The sequence below is a fragment of the Erithacus rubecula genome (assembly GCF_903797595.1).
Source record: "Erithacus rubecula genome assembly, chromosome: 11".
In the NCBI taxonomy this organism is placed as follows: domain Eukaryota; kingdom Metazoa; phylum Chordata; class Aves; order Passeriformes; family Muscicapidae; genus Erithacus; species Erithacus rubecula.
In genome coordinates, this window is record NC_136663.1 from 2,340,350 (window position 1) to 2,361,424 (window position 21,075).

Here is a 21,075-nt window from a genome sequence, read left to right on the forward strand (position 1 = left end):
AATATTCCAAACTGACCAGGATGATGATAAATCTCATTCCTTCTGCTTTGATTTTGTTGATAAGAGCCGGTAATCCAGCAAAATGTGGGGAAAGGGTGAAGTCCAGGTTCCTTTCCATGTAGTCAATATCTGAATATTGGACATCCTGCAGTTAAAAAAACTCAATTAGTTTTAAGTTATTTCCTCCCCCTTTTTGCCAAGTATTGACAATTGGCCAAAATAACTAAAATCGGGAACATTTGATATGTAAAATTGGAAGGATTGATAACTTCAGGCTGAAGTTGTTAAATGAATATTACACAATCCATGAGCATGTCAAAATCAAAATAAACCTTTCATTGCTGTATCTAAACTGAGGGGAGAAATTGAAACAAAATAGAGAAAAAAAATAAACTTTTCCATAGGTATGTACTGCACCTATATTTTCACAGCTGTAAGGAAACAATGGAAATAGTTGCTCTCTATTTAAACATGGATATTATTATATTTAAAATGAAGCCACATTTGATTTATAGCATAATTTTGTTAGATCTTGGTGCTATTCCTACTATCCCAACAACAACCTGGGCCAAATCACAGCTGATTTGACACAGAGCATTATGGCAATGAAATTAAGCTGCTTCATTCTTTTCCCCCTACTGGTTTTTCTTAACCACTGCTCCTTCCTGTCATCCTTCGGCGTGAATAATAAAGAAAATTAAGTAGCCCAGAGTCCGTGGCACAAAACCTTCTCTACCACAGTGATTTTTTTTTTTTTTTTGCTTGGCTGCTGCTTTAGTGTTTAATGGATTTAAGTCAGTGCCAGGAAGCCAAAAAGCTCAGATGTTGTTTGCTCCCAACATACATAGGGAATCTGAGCTGCCTTCATTTCCTCCACCAGCTGGGCGATCTCCGAGTCGTTGGCGTATCCGTAGCGGCACAGCTGGAACCCCAAGGACCAGTAGGCTGGCATGACTGGGCGCCCAACCAGCTGCAAAAAGGGAAAAGGTGCTGGTGGTGAGGAGGGGAAGAGAAACCAACCCAGCCCAGCAAAGCCCAGCGTTAGTCAGGCTCCTACTTGGGTGTATTCCTGAACCACGAGTTCGGGCGTCGGGCCCAAGACCATGTAGAAGTCGAGGATTCCTCCGGTGGTGCGGTAGGTCAGGGCAGGGGTGGGCTGGAAAGTCACATCTGGAAGGGGAGGGAAGGAAATGAGGAAAGGAGGCCTGGATTTGCCACCAGTGCAAAACACTGGCTGTAAAAATGGAACAGGTGGAGGATGGAGACAATTTACAAAGGGCTAGAGGAACCGGACAAGGGGGAATGGCTTCAAACAGAGAGAGAAGTCTCAGATGGGATATTGGGAAGGAATTGTTCTCTGTGAGGGTGGGGATGGGATTCCCAGAGAAGCTGTGGCTGCCCCTGGATCCCTGGAAGTGTCCATGGCCAGGTTGGATGGGGTTTGGAGCAGCCTGGGACAGTGGAAGGTGTCCCTGCAGGGGACTGTAAAAGGACGGGCTTTAATGACCCTTCCAAACCATTTAATGATTTCATGAGGTCTAAGCAAAGATATTTAAGTGAAGTTTTTCTCACCCATCGCATTGCTGTTAAGCAAGAGAACCCCGTGGGCATTGCCATCTTCTTCAAGGGCCATATAAAATGGCTGAAAACCATAGGAATTCATCTTGTACTGCAAATAAAATAAAATACTTTTTACTGGGGAAACGTTGCACACGTTTGCTTATTAACATTTAGTAATAAATTTAATAGAAGGCGAGACAATTGCCAAACATAGCAAATAAACTTTGTACACCTAAAACCTACTTAACCCCAGTACAGATCTGGAGAAGGACACTTGGAACTTCACAATTTGCCAGGCTTGTCCAGGATGCTCAGGCAGGAAGGAAAGCAAAGGTATTGCTGCACTTAAATGTCACTAATGAGAAGATGCCTCCTCAGGACAAAAATTTCCTTCTTTGCCAGCAGAACCAGGTGTCTACGTGCTCAGGAGGTGCTGGTGACATTATATTTCATTTTCTCAAAATCTGTTCCAGCCTGAACTGGAAGTTAGAGTTATAATTAGCTGCTGCTATTTTGTTGGCCATTCCCTGATAATTGGAAATTTGCTCTCTTGTAGGAAATAAGACAAATAAACAGTGATAAGATTTCTGCTTTACCTGTGTAAGTACTAAATTAATCCCCAAGCAACAGGAATTGTTCTGACTCATGTCTAATTTTCAAAACAATGAGCTTAGTAGAATTAAAAAAAAGGAGGAACTTGCTGTTAGTCCTAAGCCATGTGTCACCTTCCAACCTCTGGCTGAGGGCCTGAGCTCCTCATATTGTTCTTTCAGGTCACAAATAAAGGATTTACAGAAGACCTTTGCCATGGAGACACCATTTAAATTTAAACTATGATAATTATGGTCAGAATCAATGTCCAATACCAGCAGACATCCATTGGATTTTAATATTTTAACATACTTTCATCCATTTCTGCAGCCATTGGTTAAAAAAAAAAAAAAAATCAGATTTTTGTCTTCTTTTTCCTACTTACACCTGGAGGCTGGTCCCTGGTGAACATTCCCCAGGTGTGCCAGTTCATGTCCTGTCGGAACGTGGGGTGCTCCACTTCCCCAAACCCATAGACGTACTGGGATGGCAAACGGGTGGAAATCTGAATGAACATGTCACTGAAGGTGAAGGTGGGCAGGCCTGAATTCCAGCTGAAGTGGGAAGAGGAAAGGGAAAATAAGAATACAGCAGCCTCAGGGCTGTGTTTCTGGCAGATATTTTCTTTTGGGTCACTTTTTCTCTGGAAAGATCACTCTTCAGTAAAAGTGGATGAAAACTGTTGGGGTTGCCAAGGAAAGTTAAAGGACATGGAATGGGAGTGTGGAAGAATTGTTGAAGGGTTTAAGGACACCAAGTCCTCTGTGTCTCTCAGAGAGGAATTGCACGCAGGCACCATGCACTGCAAGTGGAGTCGTATTTTAGCAATTTAGTGAGAAAATGCATTTCAGCACACTACAATCCTATTTTCCTCTCAGACCGAGCACTGGAGCCACATGGAATGGAGTAAATAAAGTGCCTTTTACAGTTCACTGAACTTTCTCTGCAGATTACACTAAAATTGCATTCACAGGTCACATTTATTATAAATCAGCATCTTTCCAGTTAGAAATCAAACTTCAGCCTGGTGGGCTCTGCCAGAGAATTTCATTGTTCCAGGAGCTTCAATTGCAAGTTGAATTGTTATTCTGCTTAGCAAAAGGGAACTCAACTTGCAATTAAGTCTTGAGTACTTTAAAACATTAAATAAAATTTTTGAATAAAAAACATAACACACTCAACTGTTCTCTGTTTTCTAACTCTGACTTAATCAAGGAAAAATTAAGTTCCTGCCAGACTCATCTGTTGTGTTACCAAAACCCATCTCATGTTAGTTGGGACACTACTTCCTTCTATTATTATTTCACCTAACCATTCTCCAAAACTGACCCAAATGGCCAAATCATTAATGAGCAGTGCTGTGGCCACCTAAAGAATATTTTTAGGAAACATGGAAAATCATTGTGCCTCCCAGAAATGTGGGCAGCCTTCAGAACTGTCAGTGTTGTTCACTCCAACACGTGCACAGAGAGAAAGTTTGATATAAAAAAAAAAGCTACCAAAAATGCATGAAATAAAATTGTTGGAACCCAGAAAACGTGGAAGTTTTGAGCTTTCTGTGCTTTGTGACACTGATCCCCAGGAGAACACTGCTTTTGATTTGAGACCTTGGAGAAGGATCCCAAATTTGAGTAATAGAGTCATGAGTGTGCAGTTAGAATAGAAATGTGTAATTTCACATGGTGAAAGGTTTGTAATTTGAGATTTTTACAATCTAGTTACAGGTATGGGACAAGATAGAAGTTCTTGGGTGTTTTCTCTTTCTGTCTTCTTCATTCTTTATGATTTCAGATAGTAGTTTTTGGTTGCACAGTTAGTGCTACACTGCAGGTCACAAAGATTTCATTATTGGGTCAAAAGTATAAATAATATAGGTGTTAGTTCTCTATTGGACTGTTTAGCTTTAAAAGACCTTGTACTAACTAGACTTGCCTCCATTTTGCTCACTTTTAGCTGGTAGCTTGAAGTGTTGCAAAACCCTCTGTACTTTAGATAAGATTTAATAAACAACCAAGCCCGAACACGAAAAATTCATCTCCTTCGTGTTTTTAATCCTGACTCTAACCAAAGACAGAAAAAAAATGAAGAGAAGGCCCTGAAGGGTGGTGCAGTTAACCATTTTCACAAAGTGCCCAGGAGAGGCAGTGCTCACATGACTGTGCCCGTGCTCCTGCGGCGGATTTGGATCCCAAAGGGCCGTTCCTGGATCACGACCTCGTAGAGCCGCTCCTCGCTCGAGCTGGGGGAGCTGGGCAGGTTCAGGGGCACTGGCACCTCGTAACGTGGGTTCTGCTCATCATAGATCTGTGGGGCAAAAAAAAAAAAAAAAAAACAGTTTGTTGAAACAAGGCAGCTGTTTGAAATCTGAATCTGAAAGTTTTAAAACGCTCACTATGGTATTTTTCATTCAAGCGCGTATTTTTTCACAGGATTTGTTTTGGAAAAAGAGAATCCCAACCAATGAACCTTAAAATTAATTTTGAATCAGTGATGTCTCGTCTAATTATCTACATAAATTTAAAGAACATACTTATATTTAAAATACACAGGTGTATATACTTTGCAAGGGTGATAAATAATTTTCTAGCTCATCTTTTACTCAAGCTTTAGGATTCTTTTTCAGGTTTTCCTTGTGAAAGCTGGTAGAAGTTAGTTTTTGATGTCTGACAACTTAGCTCAATATTATTAAACACATGGCAATAAATTACACTTAAACAACAGTACATAGAGAATTTTAGAACAGAAGTGCAATGATGAATGTAAAAATAAACTAGAGTCGTGAGAGCACTTACAGATAAATTTACCTGAATATTAACAAAATACTTTCAGTTTCAAAGTTCCTGGTTGACATTACACACATACATTGACATTAAACCTTTGATTCATGTAATTTCTTTGTAAAATTGATTGCTAGGATTCTGGGACAAAAAAAAAGATGCAAGCTAGGAGCAACAATAATTGGCTAGAAGGAGAAACATATTTGCACGAGGCTGCTTCTGTCTATGAAATATAAATTTGGCTATAAAAAGCTCTTTGAATTTCCATAAATAAAACATTTGAGGAATTCTGGGATGGAGTTACCTTAAACTGCAGCATGTTGTTGAGATGATATTTCACCTCCAGGCGCAGGGTGCTGATGGGGGCAGTGAAATTCTCGTTAGCTCTGACCTTGGAGCTGTCCACCCTGAGGATGGCTGAGATTCCAGAGGAGGAATAAGTGATATTCTCTGTGGAGTAAGGATTGCTGGAGTTGTAGTAGCAGGCAGGAACTGCCGAATTTTCTGCCAGCTGGTGCAAACAGAAAGGAGTTTCAGGTTAGGAGTCAGCTGGAATTTTTATTAGGTATTAGCATGGAATCCTGTTTTTATCAGGTCTGTGTCAAATGTAGAATTTGGGGGGGGGGGAAGGAAATTAATGGAATCCTGAATAAAGGACTAATGCAGAATAATCTCTCCACTGACTCAGGTGTAATAAAGCCATCCAGTGAAGGTTGTACAAATAGTTCAGTCAGGAAAATGAATCCTCGTGCAATGAACAAGGATTTAATTCCCTCATCGCTCTGATCTCCAGATCAATCCCTCAACATGGTTTAATCTTGGCTTGTGGAAATTCCTAAAACCTTGTCCCTTTTAATCCCATTGATCTCTGGCCACCTTCAAGGAGATGTACCCAAAATCCATTTCACACTCGGGCAACATCAGAGCAGATCTTTCCACTGGCTTTATTCACACAAATTATCCTCAATGGATCCAGTGAAAATTACATCCTACTAATCTGAGATCTCCTGACATTTCCAAGTGCCTGAAATCACAAGGAATTCTTTTAGTAGTGCAACAAAACCAGAGCAGTCCATAAACTGCTTCAGCAGGTGCTGGTGCAGGAGCAGCCAGCAGAGAATTTTGGATTTCATTCCTATAGGAAAAGCCCAAAAATGGGCATTTTAGATTTAGAAGAACAGGGAATAATTTAGTTGGAGGCACCCTTTGAAGTTCAACCCTGCCAGGCCTTGTTGCTCCCACATGTTTATTAATAATTAATAATACTAATAAATAAAACCATGTGTTAAAGAACTTCATGTTGGAGTTTAAGGTTTGGAAATAGCTCTGTTCATCTTTCAAAAAATACCTAATTTTTCCTCAATTCCTGCTATAATTTGGTAGAATTTAAATGGTTGTCAGCTACTGTGGTAAATAAATCCATCAGGCCAGCTGAGACCCGTGCTCCCATTTTTATTTATTTGAACCTTACAAATCTCCCAGATCACTTTTATTCTGTGACAACCATGAAGGAAAATCATTTATTCTGGATTATTTTTTTTTTTGGTCTAATTAATTTAGAGAAATAATGACTTACTTCCCAGGTGCAGCCAAGTTGTTCACATTTTTCTTTTGTTGCATCTTGGCCGGGATAGCAATCAAATCTTTCATTGACATCTGGAATCCATGTGATTGTGTAAGATTTTCCCAGTTCAAGCTGAAGTCCTCTTATAACACCAACCTTATAAATATGAAACAATAAACAGTTATTAAATGTCACATCCCATCAGCTTTCCTTCAGTCAGAAGAGGTGCTGGTCCTTAAGAATAATACACTTAAAAACTGAAAATTCACAAAATCCCATCTAGTAAGATATGATACAGTCTCACAAACACACACTGATATTTTTCCAGATAAAATCTGAAGAATTAAGACTCTAAAAATACAGAGTTAATCCCACAGCTTTCTTGGAAGCAAACAAGAATAAATACATGAAATAAGCTGTGAACATAACTTAGATACACTTTTATCAGCAGAGCCGAATGCAATTGTACTTTTATTCTGTAATAAAATTCACATTGTATTTCATTGGCACTGAGTACTGTCCTTTGCAATCCATAAAATAAAGGTGATGTGTTTTTAAATATGTTTACTTTCCATTTTCCTGTTTTTGCTTTACCTTTGTCACAAGATCATAGGTAGTGTTAGAGACATATCCTTGCACAACATTGTTCTGATACACAGTGACTGATGTTATTGCCTGGGACAATCCCAATATCTTGATTTCCTCAAATTTCAGGTTGTTTGGATCAGTGTAATTGCTGTGTGTAGCAGTCATTTGTAGAGTATTCTGAAAAACAGTGGTTATATTCTCATTTAAAAGATCTGTCAAAAATCCTCCTGATTTAAAAATTTTTTTTCTATGAAGATTTTTCATGTTGTGGCATAAAAAACCCAATGCATTTTCCCACACATATTAATTATTGCTTTGCTTGTTATTATCACAATTAAACTTTTCTAACATATATAAAATAATCTTGAGTTGTGTTTCAGCTTTTTTCTCCTTGCTGGGGTGGGTCTGTGACAGGGCAGATAAACTCCACCTGACTGGGATCTCACTGGGTTCCAACAACCAAAGGTTCTCACTTCTCTTGATATAAAAACACCACTTCTTATTGCATTCCTAATTTATTATTTTTAGATTAAGAGTCCAGGCAGAGGAACTGCACCACTGCTGTCACACAAGTGTAGAATTTCCTTATTGCCCTCCATGGGAGCGTTGAGTTAATTGTTAATCCAAATGTCATCACAGTCAACTCATGATTTGGCTACTGGGGTTTCAAATTCCAACAGCAGCCAGGGTTTCTTAGCTACAAATGATTCTTTGATTAATTATGGTTTTAAAAAAATCACTAATTCATGTTCTTCACTGGTGCTCCTCTGCATTCTCTCCCTTGGTTTATGCTCTTTCATCATGGCAAAGGAATGAATACCTTTACCCGGTATTAAAGTTATTATTGTCGTCGTTATTATTATTATTGTACAAATAATTTGTTATCAGGCTCTTTGCAATCCTTGTTATATAATAGTTACTGTAAATATTGGATAGAAACACTATCAGGACTCCACCCTGATGTCAATTGACCCTGCAAAGGCACTTTTAGTTTAAAATAACACAATAAAACCTAATTCTGAAGTAGTTTCTGAGGGTTCAGGCAAGGTGTGGGTCTCCCTCACTCTTTGGAGACATTCAGCTGTATTTTTACAGTATAAAAATATATTTTTTTTTACAGTGTCACTATTTAGAGAATCACAAACACTCTGTGCTTCTCATTTTTGACTTTGTTTTAAATGTCTCTTATGCTTTAGAGTTCTCTTGCTCAGTAAATATTTCTGCTGAGTTTATTATATGGAAGGAAATATGAGTTATTTAAATATTTGTATTAACTAGGAGTAACAAACCCAACAGATTTCATCCCAGTTAAATGAGAGTATTTTGAACATGATTCCCCTTGGCTTTGGCAAATATTTTGTTTTCCAGCAAATATTACAGGAGAATAAGAAAAGAAAAGAACACTCTTGAAAGATACTGGATAAAAAGCAGAAATGAAAACAAGATCATTTAAAATCAAATACTTACATTGAAAACTTTAAACTCATAGTAAATGTAGGCTTTATTCTCAATTGTACCTAAAAGGTAAAGAAAAAACAAAGTTACACCTAGAGTGCAGAAAATAATAAAATTAAAGGTACCACTGCTAGAGACCAATAAACTGTTAATTCTCAGGACTGCATTCAAAGCTGCACTAAGCAACTCAAATATTTACTAATGTTTCTTCGAGGAACTGAAATATCATTTTTTCTTTTTCCTTTGGCCAGTCTCCCAGGAGATCTAATTTTTCCACAAAAATTCATTGAAATCAGCTCATCAAAAATGCAGTGCTTTTTAAATTCTACTGAAATTTCTTCTTAGTTTGTCTTAAATATAAAAGTTTTGATCAAAGCTAATCTTTTAACATAACCTAAATACAGATTCTTCATATAAAAATAATTGTGATGAGGATGATAATAATAATGATAAATTCCATAAGAGAGGAAATAAATATCAAACCAAAAAGCCTGAATTAAACATGACCAAGAAAAAAAAAACAAAGTGTGGTCAGTCTGGCTTTTTTTTTTTTTTTTTTTAATTTTAATTATTTTCCACAAACAAAAGGACAAATCCTGCCATCACAAGGAAATAGCAAATAGTTCCCCAATAAAACTGCAACCTGTAAATTTTGGGCAGGCCATAAAATGGTGAAATGTTTTATTGCTTATTTTGGCAGCAATGGCTTTGTTATTTTAGTCCAGAGGAGCACACGGAGCTTCACCCCTGTGCACAGCAGCCACCCAAAACCTGCTGGATTTATGGCAGCAATAATCAGCTGAATCACTACTCTATTTTCTTAAAAGCATCCAAAACTTTCACTAAATTCCAGAAAGCAGAGGTTTGGGAGTTTTTCCTGATTGGCATAGCCCACGAGAGAAAGGAGTTGTCTGGGTGGAATGTAGGAAGTTTTCCAATATTGATGCTCAGATACCTCCCTGATGGACACTGTTTGCCTAAACCCTGTCACCTCCTGACAATCTAAAGATTTTCCTGAAAACCAGAGCTTTGACCTTTATGTAGAGCCTTGGATCTTTTTTCTTTACTTGTGTTGAATTAAGTTGTGACTTCAAGCCTACATTAATAACAGTCACAGTTTTCTCCTTAATAGTGATGAAAACCAATTGATTTACGAGCAAGCAGCAGCAGTGTGTTACAACATCTTCTTTTCAGCAGGAGCAGTGAAATTGGAGCATATTAAATCTTGGTTAACTGTATTTATTTCACTGTTGGTGACTGCTCACCTGTAGATTCTCCATCATCCCAGAACAAATCCCCAGAAGCTTCCTTGTTGAGATCCAGGGCAATTATGAGTCCCATTGGATTCCTGCGGCTGTGGAAAGAGATTTGTGTGTGCAACAAACATCTGAACATTCTTGGTGCACCCTCCATGTCCACGGAAAGGTGAAACACCCAGCAGGGTCACAATCCTTGGAGAACTGCCTTAATTAAGTTTCATCCTTGGTTTCATTTTATTTTCGTGCAAATGGATTCAAATACCCGGTGAGTTTACAAGTTTCTATGCCAATAATTCATCAGTGAAGGTGTGGAAGTGAGGTTTGGCTCACACTTCAAGGTGAAAAATCTTAAATACAATGGGCTGCTATTATTAAACTAGAAGTCCTCAGTCCTATCATGGGGGGGAAAAAAAAATAAATGTTAAAAGTATTCCACTTGGGATCCTACCTTGCCACTGTGGTGGTGTTTGGCTTCTGAGTAGGGAAAATGTATCCTCCTCTCAGGTGCACCCCCATTTTATCTGCTGGGGTGTCTAAATCGTGCCACATTTTCCTAACAGAGGTTGGTGCACCCTTGTGGACAGGGATGGAAAAGAGAAGAAGAATTTGGTATTACCCACTGCTGGCAGTGTGTTCTACAGTGGTGAGATTCATCAAATTGTTCCTTAGGAAAAAATGCTTAAGTTATGTGAATATCTGTGGGTTAATGGGTGCATAAAATAAAATAGTTTAATATCATAATGATTTAATGTCATAATCTGAGAAATTTCTTGAGGCATCAGTTCTTGTGCTTATCCCACCACCCTTCATCCCTTGTCTCCCAAGTAGCCCCAAAATTTTTCCTTCTGGTCTCTGTCCCCAAATCACATTCATATATATTAATACATATATTAATTTATATTATTTAATCTCATTCCCATTTAGAAAATGATGTGATATCCCATAATATCCCTGCATTTCCTCACCGTGTCATAGTCATACCACTCTGCATCAGGAAAGTACACACGAGTGGACTCCACACCCTAAGAGGGAGTAAACAAACAACTTTTATACTTCAACTTAATCAGATAAACTCAATTTTCCAATAAAACTGAGAAAATCATTGATATTTCTACACTTTGCTGTTTCCTGGTGTTCAGGATGGTGTCCAGACAGGAAGGGAAATCCAAGCACAATTTCAGCTCTGCAATTTGCAGCTCATTGAAAGGTACCCAAAGCCACCATGCTTCAAACCCAGTGAACCTGATCCCTCCCACAGGTATCTCTCCATCCTCTTTATTTCCATGTATTTTGGGGCTGGCACCTTTCAGACTCTCGTTTTCCCTTTGTGTATTTAACAAATATTTTACAATTCTCTGTGGCAAATGTGTTGCTGGCAGGAGAAATCTTTATTTACAAGATTCTGCCACAGAAAAAGCCACAACCTTTTGTTTTCTTGTTGTACCACAGAGAAGCTGAAATGCAGCAAGAGAAGATGACTCCAAAGGAAATTCAGAGATGATGTGAAGATGAGGTAAAGCAGAATATCAGACAAGATATCCTTGCCTCCAAAGACTGGAAATCAGAAATAGGATTGAACTGCAACATTTTCCACATCAGCAGGGGTAAAAATGTGCTGTGGGCTCTCTCCCTGGTAGCAATAAAGGAAGGAGAGGGAACTGGTGACTCAGATAGATCCCAAACCAGCCAGACCTACCGGCTCAAGAGCAGGGGAAATCAGCAGCCCAGGCCCCCACAGGAACTGCCTGTCAATGTCCCACGTTGTTTCATCAGAGTAGAACCTGAATAAGTGTGAAGGATAGAGCAGAAATTGGGGTTTTTTTGTGATTTATATCAGCAGTAACCCCAAGGTTTCAACCCCACAATCACAACTAAAGAATGCCACATAAAAAATCACCTCCTTATGACACCAAAACGGGGTTTCACAGATTGGCAAGCCACCTACAGATACCCCAACGTGCATTTCCACAGGACAGAGGTTTAGAAAGCCCCCTAAGCCTGTGGAAGGAGTCAGATGCTGTTGTTGGTGCCAACAGTGCCAAACTCACTCGTGCAGCAGTGGCCTCACCACGGTGTCCCCCTGGCTGTGAGCCTTGTAGAGCAGCGTGTACAGGTAGGGCAGCAAGGTGTAGCGAATGCTCAGGTAGTGCTTGGAGCTGTTCACCAGCAAGGAGTCAGGTCCAAAGGCAGCAGGATCTTGATGCTGGAAAAAAATACCCCCTGTTGCTGTTTCCTGGTTCTCAGGAATGCTTTGCAAATGTGTGAGAAGATGTTTTGGGGAGGTTGGGGTTCTGGGTTATCCTTTCTGGTGCTGTCACCTGGTGTCCTGTCCCTCTGTGCTGTTTGCACTGCCCATCCCTCCCTGTCCATCAGGGTTATCCCAGGATTCATCCTGGTTCATGCCAAGGAGCTCCCAGGGCTCAGCCTGGTGCCTCACACAGACCTCAGTGTCCCTTGGTGGTAGGAGCAACCAATATTCCTAAAACTGCTGCCAAATAACTGTATTCTCAATGAATCAAATGAAACCCAGCCTCTCCCACCTATAATTTCACAAATTCAGCTTAAGGCTCTGTTTCCAAACTGATGGGTAGAAGTGATATTAAAGGAAGTGTAGTTGTGGAACAAAGTAGTTTTAAACAGAAAGCACAACTTACAATGACAAATTCACCATTATGGTTCCTGGAAAATGGGTAAAATGCTCCCACTTGCATCCATCGTCTGCAAAGCTCTTCTGTGGTGTTTTCACTGAAACCACAAATATCTGCTCCAACCTTTAGGGACAAAAAATTTAAAAATCAGAATGTGTTGAATGTACAGCATTCTGCACCTCCAAAGGTACAACACATTTGTAACTTTCCCAAATCCAGCTATGCTGTCCAAAAAATTAAACAGCCCTCACCAACACTGCCCATCATTCTGCTTCTTCCAAATTTTGCTTTCCTGTTTGGTGATCATATGCACAGAATGGGAAAAATTTAAATCACAAAAAGGATTTTGGCTATTTCCCTTCTAAGTGGATTTTTGAAATAAGAAAGCTAGGAATTGTTTCACGTGCCTCATTAGTTTAAAATGACTACAATAAGAGGTAGATCAGGATATATAAGATGATAAGTTTGTTACCCACTTTTATGTCACCACAGCCACCAAAATCAAAATAAATGGCCTAAATCAAAAATCAATAATTGAAAAGAAACGTTCAAAGGAGATTCCTAGAAAGGGTTAATTTTGAGGTGCCAATGTAAGTGGTTATTCAGAGAGTGCTTGATAATCTGGTTTGGAAAGATGGCAGGAACTGATGTCCTACATAAGGAATTCCAAAGAGGTTAAACTCCAGCATTCCAGGGATTGCCCATCTCAGCTGGTCCCAGGTGGCTGCATTATCCCCCAGCCAGTGGCCCCCGTGCTTTCCTGATCCTGCAAAGGTAGACCTGGAGATGAGGAAGCTTCTCTTTCCTGGAAACACCTTCTCAATGGCTCTGGAAAGGAATGAGACTGGAATTACACAGAGGAAAAGGCAACTCAGATGTTGATAATTCTGAACAAAGCAGATTTATACTGATTTCCACTAATTACTCATCCCAAGGATGGGGACCACTTTGCAGCTGTGTTTTAGCCAAGTTCAAGATATTAATTTGAAATAATCTCTTCACAAAGCTCTAACAACAAATCTGTGGCTTTTCCTACCAACCCCAGGATTTTGCCTTGGCTACATTGGCTCAAACACTAACACAGCATTTTCCAGAAATCTCATTCCTTTAGCAGCCAAGTCTTGGGGTGCTTTGGAAAATAGAGCTCATGCACTGCCCTGGAAGCTTCCTGCAGGATTTTAGGATGCATTCCTTACTTCCTACTGGAGATGGTCATGGAATATCCATAAAGGTTGTGGACATCATATTGCTTGCCCCAGGCCTGCACTGCATCCAGGCAAAGTGTCTTGGAATACATGAGACTGTCCAGAATCCCTTGGAGAGTGGAATACAAACAGCACTGGTAAGGCACATTTTTGTTATTCATATTTCCAATCATTAATGCACATTTATGATATCCAAGCTCCTTTTTTTTTTTTTTTTTTTTTCTCTTTATTCTTTCACTCAGGCAGTTTAATCACTCCACAGCCAAAATGCTGCTCTTGGCTGTTGGTTTGGTTCATCTTTGGGATATTTCCACCCCTGAGCTTTGCACCCATCCAAGGAGCTGTGCTCTAATTCCTGAATCACCAGCTGACAAAGGTTACTTAAATCTGCTATTAATGGAAACTAGGAACATTTTGGTTCTGCAAATAGCTGAAAAACTACTGACAGTGCAAGAGGATTGTTACATTATCAAACATAATTAAGGCAATGACAATTTCCAGAAATTATTTGACAAGATAAAAGAGGCAGTTCCATAAACCACATCTGAACTATACAAGTACAAGCACATAAATATTATTTTCTGTCAATAAGAATGTCCAAACCCCACCCATAAGAACTGCTCTAAAATCACGTTGTGTCCTTGAAGGAAATTAAATTTTATTCTGATTAAAGTAGCTGGACTTACTGGGAGTGTAAGGAGGGTAATTTAAATCATTCTGTGCACAGCCACTTTTTGAGCCTTGAACAAAGTTGCACACTTCATTCATATCCTGGAAAGGAAAGGTGCAGGTTGTAATAAAGTTGCCTAAAGTACATTTTTCTAAAAAAGTCTTCCACTTTATTCTATCATCCTTTAAGGAATCATTAGTAGCTATTCTTCAGCATCTCCTTTCTGATTGCAAAAATATCTTAAAATTCAACTTAATAAACATCTGCTATCACCTGTATTTTAAAAATTAAAATTAAAAATTAAACTTTAAAATAAAAATTAAAATATAAATCCTGGATTACTCACAATCCATATTCCATCATAGGGCACCATATCATAAAACAATTTGCACTCCTCTGCCCACCAGTCTGTGCCCTCGGAGCTGGTGAAGTCTGGGAACACAGTTTCCCCTGGCCACACCTGGAATATTCAAAGGAAAATAATGAATGAAACTTTGAATAAGATTAAAAAGAGTTCACAGGATCACAGACCTGCTCAGGTTGGATGGGAGCTTCAAGAACACAAAGAGTATGAATTTTTTAGCTTTGAATTTTTCAATTGTTTTTTTTTTTTTTTTTGTGAGTCCTACAAGGAACAATGCATGGCTGAGAAAATTCTCAACAGAAGTTAAGATTATAAATTAAAGAGAGAATGTGGGATCTGACTCTTCAGTTGCTACTGGAATAAATAGGAGCTGGCTCATGAAATGTCCCTTGAGCCTTCAAACTGCCCTTTAATGTAAAAAAAAATAAATTAATGTTGATGCAAAAAAAAATAGGGTTAATGTGAACAAGTGTAATTTTAACTGCTATTCTAGTTCTATATTTCTTTACAAAATAAAATTTTTTTAAAATATTCATTTTGATGTAGAATTAATTTAAAAAAACCCTTTTTGATATAAAAATTGGGGGAAAAAAGGTAAGCAAGGTTGAGAATTACCATAACCTACAGAAGACCTTACAAACTTTGCTCTCCCTGGTAATTAAATCCCCTGAGCTGAATTAAACCATAACAGTGCCAGCAGATCAAATTTAAATGTGGAAATCCTCACTTACCTCCCCATGCAGTGGTGTTATTCCATCTGACTCATTCACCCAGATGTTTTTCTCTGATCCCCTGATGTAGGTTCCATAGTCACTTCCATCAAGCATTTTTTGGGTGCTAATAGCAGCATCCTAAAGAAATTAGAAAACAACAAACAAATAAACAAATAAACAAACAAACAAAATCAGGATATTCCATCCATTATTATAGTAAGTGCAATAATTACCTGGAATAAGTAAAGAATAATAATAAATAACTGTAATCAAAGTGTTCACAAGGGAAAAGAAGGAGTAATGAAATGCTTACCAATATGATGATATATTTTTTTTCGTATTCATGCAAATAAGCTGCAAAATCAGGGAGATCTTTGAACTTCTCTTGGTCATAAGTGAAATCTTTCCTTTGCTCCATACAATCAATATCAATGACTTGGGCATCCTGAAAGAGAAGGGAGTTCAGCTTTTCCATGAGAAGTGATAGGTAAAGATTTTTATTAGTCTGTTTCCTTCCCAAATATTACCTTAATATTATTTTTTTTTTTCTATTGAAGACATCGGGTTCATGTCTTCTAAAACCTAGTTTTAAAAGTTAATTGTAATTTGACTGTCAATTAAGAATAATATATGGTTCCATAACTGCCCATAGGACAAAAAAAAAAGTTTCAAGAGATGAAAAATTTGAATCAATCCAAGCGCCGTTAACCCACCCAACATTCTGATAACGGGTCAGACATCAAAATGCACAAAAGCAGAGTTCCTGGGGCTGAGGAGGGGGTGCAGGGTGTGTCCCCAGGCCATACTCACATAGGGCAGCCCAATGGCTCTGTTCCTCTCCACCACCTCCTTCACCTCCTGCAGGGAGCTGTACCCGTAGCGGCTCAGCTGGAAGCCCAGGCTCCAGTAGGAGGGCAGTGCTGGCAGTCCCACGAGCTGCCAGGGAAAAGAAAAACCCCCAAGTGATGTTGGACAGCCTGTGCTACCTCAGCCCCTTCCCCTGCATCCATACATTTTTATGTTTTCATCCATTTGTAACCCTGCAGTTCAGCTGCTGCTCTCCCATTTTGCTCACACACAACAATTCCTCTCCAGGGGAATCAAGGACACCTCACTGCCTCAGACCCAGAGATGGGAACAAAAGTGAGTTGGGGGAGCAAACTTGGGGTAAATGACTTCATTACCTGGAGCTGTAATTGGGAGATTAACCCCCAATGTGCAAATGGACCAAACTTATAAAAGTGTGGAACCCCCTGACCCCTGGTCCATTTTGGGTGCAGCCCCTGGGGGCTTTGTCTGCCCTGAATGTACCTGAATAATTAAATAAATAGAACTGCTTTTTATTCCCTTAATTCTGTCTAGCCTCTGTTTTCAGGTTGTCCCAATAAGGCATCATCACATTTCTCAAATCTATCCAACAGCACCGAGTAAATTGCAGCCCATTCCTAAATACAATCTTTTTTTTTCCCATATGACTTATTGATTTTAATAAATTCTGGTATTTTTGGACAAGGTCCATTCTTTGAGGTGTCCCTGGAACCAAGGCAGATCTCAAGAAGTCAAAAGACACTCAGTGATGTCTTATGATCACAAAATCCACACATCCTATAAACACATTCTCTATCCCATAATATTGCCATATGAACAGGAATTTTTCCTCATGACAGGAGTAAGAAAACATAAATTATTCTAAAGACCATCTCCAGCCCTAATGACAACAGTGGAAATCACAGATTAATGAATTTTGGATCTCTTGGGGTCTCGTGCATGGTTTCCTCTCCAGCACCAGAGAAAAAGAATATTATAAAATAAATCCCCAGCATTTAAAAAAAAAAAAAAATCTGTTGAATGCATAATCCCAGTAGGGGAAGGTACCTGCAGGTACTCCTGGACTACTTGCTCTGGAGTGTCCCCCAGGAAGATGTAGAAATCCAGGATGCCTCCAATGGTTCTGTAGGTCACTGCTGGAGCAGGCTGCACCACAAACTCTGCCAGACAAGAGTGCACAAAACAGTTCTGAAGGATGGAAATTCTAAAATAATTGGCCATTTTCTAATTGAAGAGCAGAGAATTTTCAGTAGTAAAAACCACAAAATGCCTAAAGAACCCTAAATCATTAATTGAACTTGCAAAGAAGGGGAAATCAGACAACTCGTTGTGTGTCCCTAATTCCATTCCATTACATCCTACAGAGAAAAGACTCAGAAGAAATCCAACGGTTCCACCTTTTATCTCTGAATTTTTAGTACAACTTCCCAGCCCAAAGAGGTGCAGAGCTCAGTAAACATGAATATAAATATACTTATCTGAAGGGACTAAAGGACATTTACTTCCAAGTGTTGTTCATGCAAATTTAATCTCTTTTTCCAGTGCAGATCTGTAAAGCCTTTGAATAAGCTCCTGACCCTCAGATTTCCCTCAAAATCCTCCAGTTAACTGGGAACTACTCACTGCTTGTATTTGAAATATTATACACAAGGTAATGGCTGCCCTCAGGTACTGGGAGTGTTTTTAAGAAGGGACACTCACATCAGCTCAGTTTTTGTTGCAATCCAAAAGATCATTTCAAAAGAAATCCACTGCTCAGAGCCACAGAGATTTCTTACCCATGGCATTGCTGTTCATCAGGAACACACCAAAGGAGGCTCCAGTGTTGTCTTCCAAACACAGGAAAAAAGTTTGGGCTCCATATAAGTTATCCATTGCCTAAAAAATAAAGGGAACAAGCAAGCTGATTAATAACTAATGACAGGATCAGTTCTGGAATATTTCAAAATATATCACAGGTAGAACTCAAAACCTCTCAAAATGGAGCAAACAGCAGAAATGTAAGTCCTTGAAACCACTTCCCTGTTTTATATGTTCTGTTTTTCCTGGTGTTATTTTCCTTTATTTTCCATTAAAACAAGAATTTCCCCAATAAATAGGTAACAGATTTGATGGATCTCCAGGAAAGCTGGCAGCTATTACAGATCTATTTCTGGGGAATAAATGTGCTCATCAAGGAGAACTGGAGAGATGCTTCCATTCCCTTTCACCATAGATTAGATTTTTACATCTGATCTATATTTCTATTCACCCTACAAGGCAATAATTTTGTTGTCTAATCTATGGAAATAGGAGAGTGCCTTTCTGCCTTTTAATTTCCTTTCTGATTCCTTTTTTATTTCTGTTGTTATTATTAGCAACATGACCCCTCAGAAATGCTAACAATTGTTGCAGCAGTTGTGCTTTCTGTCCTGAAAAAGCAAATTCAGCTCAAATGAGCAAGAACCAGAACCTGAGCAATTTGAAACCAGCCTAACTTGGTGCTGCTCAATGTTATTTTATCTTCACGAGTCTACACTCAGTTTTTAACTGAATGGTTCCACTATCTTCAAACCAGAGAAAATGGTGAGAAGGAATCTCAAGGCAATGGGTACAAATTCCAAATTATTAATTAACCACATGTAGCCAGCTCACCCCCAGGTTTCAGTTCATATATCTCCTATTGCAGCAGAACAAAAGTTCTCTCTCAAAGGAGGGAGTTGCTTTATGAAGGTGATGTAATGGTGAAAATAATCTTATCCGAAGATGAGTGTCACAGAAATTGTCTCATAAAGGGACAGCCAGAAAACTCTAGAAACAAATAACAGCTGACAGACATATTTTTATCTTGGAAAGAAACAGTAATTAAGGAGAATTTGTCCAAAATTTGACCTCCAAGGATGTTGCTGGAGTAGCCTGGGTCACGTGAACTGAACCCTGCATGCAGCAGAGCACGTTGTTATTATCAGGATGTTGTTTATTCTCATTATCAGTAGAAGCTGAAGACTCATCTAATTAAGGTTTATCCCCTGGCTTTCCAGTGCCCACCAACACAAAAATCAGAGAGCACCACCAATACCATGGAGCTTCCAGCAACAACCTGCAATGCCTGGAAAAGCAAAACTCAGCAGATACACCAACGTGCTCACTGCCCCAGAGGTTTGGGGTGACAGAAATGCCAAGAATGAGGGGAAATCAGCCCAAACTCACAGCAGAGGGGCCAGTGTCCCTGCTGAAGATGGGCCAGGTTTTCCAGTTGACATCGTGCCTGTACTGCTTGTGCACGTGCTCCCCCACGCCGTAGATGTTGCTGCTGGGCAGTCTGATGGAGAGCTGCAGGAACTGCTCAGCATACTGCAGGGGCCCTATGCTGGTGTCAAACCTGGTGAAAAAGTGCCAAAAAAAAAGAGAGAAAAGGAAGATTTTTAGCAAGAGTTGTCACAAGGACTGTTTCTGCTCCTTTCAGCTGGAGCTGGATGGCACAGTCAGGTCTGCACCCAGATATCTCAGGTTTTCTTCCAATTGTTGTTGGGATCAGAACTCTCTTTTAGGATCTCAAGTAGAACAAATGATGGTGAACTTGATCAGAATAATCAGGATTTTAGTAATGAACTGTAATACATTGCCCTTTCATAAAGAGGTCTCTGTTTTGTTGGACTGTTTAAGAGTGGGGGAAATTATAGTCTTGTGCAAATAAATTTATCAGGGATTATCTCTGAGGGGCTGCCCTTATCCCATAGTAGCAACAGCTTCCTTTGAGATCTCGGAGTCCAACATCACTGACACTTTTTCTTTAGGGACCTAAATGCAAACACTTTTATGAAATTAAACAAAGGCCTAAGGAAATTTAGACAATATTCCAGAGAATGGTTTCAATGTGACCCCACAGGTGTCTGATCCCCCTCCCTGTACTTGTTTAATCAGTCAGGCACTGCTGGCTGCCAGGTCCATCTCCTGTGCCCTCTCTAATTGCAAATCAATCATTACAGAGCATTCCAAGCAAGGAAACAACACTTGTAAGAGCAAAAAGCAACCCTTAATTAATGAAACTCAAGCCTTGCTAATCCAATGGCCCAGCCCTGTGACAGGGAATCATTCCTGGCTGATTTAATGAGCACCTTCATCCTGGCACTGCCCCTCTCTGAGGGCACCCACACCTGTGGGTTGGTGGGTTTGGTTTTATTTATTTTTAGAACATAAATGGGTAAGAGAATTCAATGTTCAAGTCCATTGAATGTTTCACACACAGCCTCACACAACCAGCTGTCCTTGGATATCACAGGTCCAAAGTGCAGCCTGGTTCTGGTGGTTTAGCACCAGTGTAGTAAAGAAGATAAAAGGTGCAATCAGGAGTTTTTCCCACATGGTTTGAAGCACTGACAAAGAGTCTCTCAGATAATAAAAAAATCCTGGCATTGAGATTTCCTCAGCAGTGGGAAAACGTGATCAGAGAGCCACACCTGAAACCTTTCAGGCACAGCTCCCCACCCCAGACTTTGCTTCCAAAATCATCCCAAGGGACACCCACCAGCGCAGAAGAGCAAAGCAGAGCTACACCCAAGGGGACACAGCTCACAGCTGGCACCAGGTGAGGCTTTAGGGACAATGGGGAGCCCAGCAGGACTTACAGCACTCTGCCATTGCTGCTCCTGGTCACCAGGAGGCTGAAGGGGTCCTGCTGCAGCTGCACCCTGTAGCTGGGCTCGGGGGCCTGCGAGCCCCGGAACGGCTGCACGTGCTCGTGGGGCACCTCGAAGCGCCGAGCCTTGGGGTCAGTGATCTGCACAGGGACACAATGCAGCTCAGTCCCATTTCCCAGCATCATCCATGCTGCTGGCTCAGCTCTGTGCCAGTCTCCTCTGCTGCTTTTAGGG

The 21,075-nt window shown here is 39.8% G+C and overlaps 1 protein-coding gene across 1 annotated transcript in view; it reads right to left on the bottom strand.

Moving 5' to 3' along the window:
* The window catches only part of SI (sucrase-isomaltase), a 42,713-nt gene that overhangs the window by 13,302 nt on the left and 8,336 nt on the right, over positions 1 to 21,075 (bottom strand). The window contains exons 6-32 of the mRNA XM_079315309.1: positions 20,830 to 20,981; positions 19,412 to 19,583; positions 18,001 to 18,100; positions 17,270 to 17,382; positions 16,205 to 16,330; positions 15,708 to 15,839; positions 15,413 to 15,532; positions 14,664 to 14,777; positions 14,334 to 14,418; positions 13,639 to 13,756; positions 13,099 to 13,270; positions 12,449 to 12,565; positions 11,843 to 11,997; positions 11,491 to 11,575; positions 10,760 to 10,816; positions 10,243 to 10,367; positions 9,801 to 9,889; positions 8,548 to 8,597; positions 7,087 to 7,257; positions 6,505 to 6,648; positions 5,233 to 5,439; positions 4,304 to 4,455; positions 2,537 to 2,705; positions 1,573 to 1,669; positions 1,058 to 1,170; positions 845 to 970; positions 17 to 145 (exon numbers count right to left, since the gene is read on the bottom strand). Of these exons, the coding sequence (XP_079171435.1) occupies positions 17 to 145; positions 845 to 970; positions 1,058 to 1,170; positions 1,573 to 1,669; positions 2,537 to 2,705; positions 4,304 to 4,455; positions 5,233 to 5,439; positions 6,505 to 6,648; positions 7,087 to 7,257; positions 8,548 to 8,597; positions 9,801 to 9,889; positions 10,243 to 10,367; positions 10,760 to 10,816; positions 11,491 to 11,575; positions 11,843 to 11,997; positions 12,449 to 12,565; positions 13,099 to 13,270; positions 13,639 to 13,756; positions 14,334 to 14,418; positions 14,664 to 14,777; positions 15,413 to 15,532; positions 15,708 to 15,839; positions 16,205 to 16,330; positions 17,270 to 17,382; positions 18,001 to 18,100; positions 19,412 to 19,583; positions 20,830 to 20,981 (3,390 nt within the window). The remainder of the gene's footprint in view (positions 1 to 16; positions 146 to 844; positions 971 to 1,057; positions 1,171 to 1,572; positions 1,670 to 2,536; positions 2,706 to 4,303; positions 4,456 to 5,232; positions 5,440 to 6,504; positions 6,649 to 7,086; positions 7,258 to 8,547; positions 8,598 to 9,800; positions 9,890 to 10,242; positions 10,368 to 10,759; positions 10,817 to 11,490; positions 11,576 to 11,842; positions 11,998 to 12,448; positions 12,566 to 13,098; positions 13,271 to 13,638; positions 13,757 to 14,333; positions 14,419 to 14,663; positions 14,778 to 15,412; positions 15,533 to 15,707; positions 15,840 to 16,204; positions 16,331 to 17,269; positions 17,383 to 18,000; positions 18,101 to 19,411; positions 19,584 to 20,829; positions 20,982 to 21,075) is intronic.